The sequence below is a fragment of the Octodon degus genome, unplaced genomic scaffold (assembly GCF_000260255.1).
Source record: "Octodon degus isolate 3935 unplaced genomic scaffold, OctDeg1.0 scaffold00322, whole genome shotgun sequence".
In the NCBI taxonomy this organism is placed as follows: Eukaryota; Metazoa; Chordata; class Mammalia; order Rodentia; family Octodontidae; genus Octodon; species Octodon degus.
This window is the reverse complement of record NW_004524898.1, coordinates 779,749-781,882: the sequence shown is the minus strand read 5'-3', so window position 1 is coordinate 781,882 and position 2,134 is coordinate 779,749. Positions and strand designations below refer to the sequence as shown.

General features: G+C 46.7%; 1 protein-coding gene across 1 annotated transcript in view; it reads left to right on the top strand.

Moving 5' to 3' along the window:
- LOC101591914 (vomeronasal type-2 receptor 1-like) overlaps positions 1–2,134 on the top strand; it is a 22,948-nt gene that overhangs the window by 11,557 nt on the left and 9,257 nt on the right. Inside the window, 2 exon segments of the mRNA XM_023708036.1 lie at positions 42–46; positions 157–448. Of these exon segments, the coding sequence (XP_023563804.1) occupies positions 42–46; positions 157–448 (297 nt within the window).

Genomic DNA, 2,134 nt, shown 5'->3' with positions numbered 1-2,134 from the left:
CCCCCTGCTCTAGTTGATGCTGTCCGCATTTCTGTGCACAGATTTGGTGAGAATTTATCTTGTCATGTGTGCTGTGTGGCATGCACACAGGCATCACTGACTGACCCCCTGCTCCACCTCCCCCTGCCCACTGTGACCTAGGGGTTGTCTCCTCAGTGTGTCTCCCTGGAGCTACCGCGTGGCCCAGAGCTTCATCTTTGCCATCGAGGAGATCAACAGGAGCACCCACCTGCTGCCCAACCTGACGCTCGGCTTCTCCATCCGCAACTCTGGGGACTCTGTGCATGGGGCCATGTATGAGACCATGGCCTTCCTCACGGGGCAGGAGGATCCTGTCCCCAACTATGCGTGCCACCTCGGTCTACCCCGGGCTGCTCTGGTGGGAGATATGCGCTCTGCCCTGTCTGTGGCCATGGCCAGGCTCCTGGGGCTCTACAAGTTTCCCCAGGTGAGTCCTCCTAGCCTTGTCACTTCAGAACCAGGGAGCATGGCAGGGAGGCTGAGGGATGCTGACACTGAGCCACCCTGCTGTGGGGTGGTTCCTGCTGTCACATTCCACTGGTGACTCTGCTCTGCTCCTCAGAAGCTCACTGTGGGAGAGCTCTGATCTCCCACAAGGATCAAACTCAGTGATGGTCCCAGTTGAGCTGCCCAGGAGGTGCTGGGACTGGAGTGAACTCAAGGCAGTGGCCTCTCCAGGGTTTGAGGCCATTCTCTGAGCTGAGATAAGAAATGTAACTTATTATTTCCCTAGAAAATATTTGCAGGTTCACACTCTCCCATTCTTTAAAAGAAATTTCCAGGAGTTGTCAGTAAGAGGCGTAGGAAGTGCTTTGTTAGTCAGAAATTGAAATATATCAGTCAAGGGACCCTGAACATAGGAAGGCTGCCTGCAATGACTTTGATCTTGCAAAAGGCCCCAAGGATAGGCTGTGCCCCTTCCTAGGCAGCCTACTCTGAATCAGATGGCATTATTTCTCCAGATTCTCCCACAGGCTTTTAGCATTCAGAAGAAACTGAATCACATTTTACATTTGAATATTATGTGTTTGAAACTAGGACTTCGTGGTTGTACCCCGCCCAACCCTAGAAATCATTCCTTGTGTGCTTCTAATAGCTGTGAAATGTTGTGCAGGGTAGGTGAATTCTACTTGCAGGTAATCAACTACTGTGAAATTGTGGGTCAGATGATCATCTTTATAGAAATGACAAAATCTGTGTACCAGCACATCTTGCCTCCCCGGGGCTTTCTGTTAATTATGAGATGTGAATAAGTAATACTTCTTAGTGACATTTATCTGGGTATATTATTTTATAGACAACATTATTCACCAAAAAAAGAAATTGAAATATGCTCACACAGTGCACAGTGTCAAGAGAATTACTTTCTTCAGGTGGGAATATTTGTGCTTCTTCTCAGGGGTGGGAACACCAGAAAAATCGACCTAGAACCTGGATGTATGCTAGCCTGTTTGAAGGTACCACCCCACTTAAAAAAAGGTTGCTAACTTAAGCTTTCCTTTGATTCCTTCAACTCGTTCCTTGAAGGTAGTATCAGGTTCCTGTGCTTTTGTCACTTAAGCCCGTCCATGGCCTTAGAATATGTCTGAGGAATGTTGGGCATGATTGTGGAACAGAAGGAGCCTGAAGGGATTGGTGACTTGCTCACCTTCGTAACTGCGGCTCTGTAGGGGAAGGGGCAGTGTCCCCCAAAGTACAATTTTAGTTATGATTCTCCTTTGATATATTTTACTTCATATCCTGTCATCTTTTCCACACCTGGGACTTCTCTCCTTCATTCTGAGGTGCTCAGAGGGGGCCATTTTCTTATGACTGCTTCATTCTGAAAAGCAGCATTGATTTTGCTTCCTCAGAGATCAAAGTCTCACCGGGATGGATCAAAAGGAGACGAGAGATGACGGGATGTGCTATTGGATGAAACCAGTTCTTCTGATGGTCTGGAAGGTGAACAAGGACATTAGCAATTTACTAATGTTTAATCCTGATTTTATAACCTCATTAAACAATCCTGGGCCAGAAATAAAAGATAGAATATTGAAGAATAGTGACTCTGAGAGGATACAGTTCAGTAGCATTTGGCAGAAACCTCTTATTTTTACTATTAACCTCTATT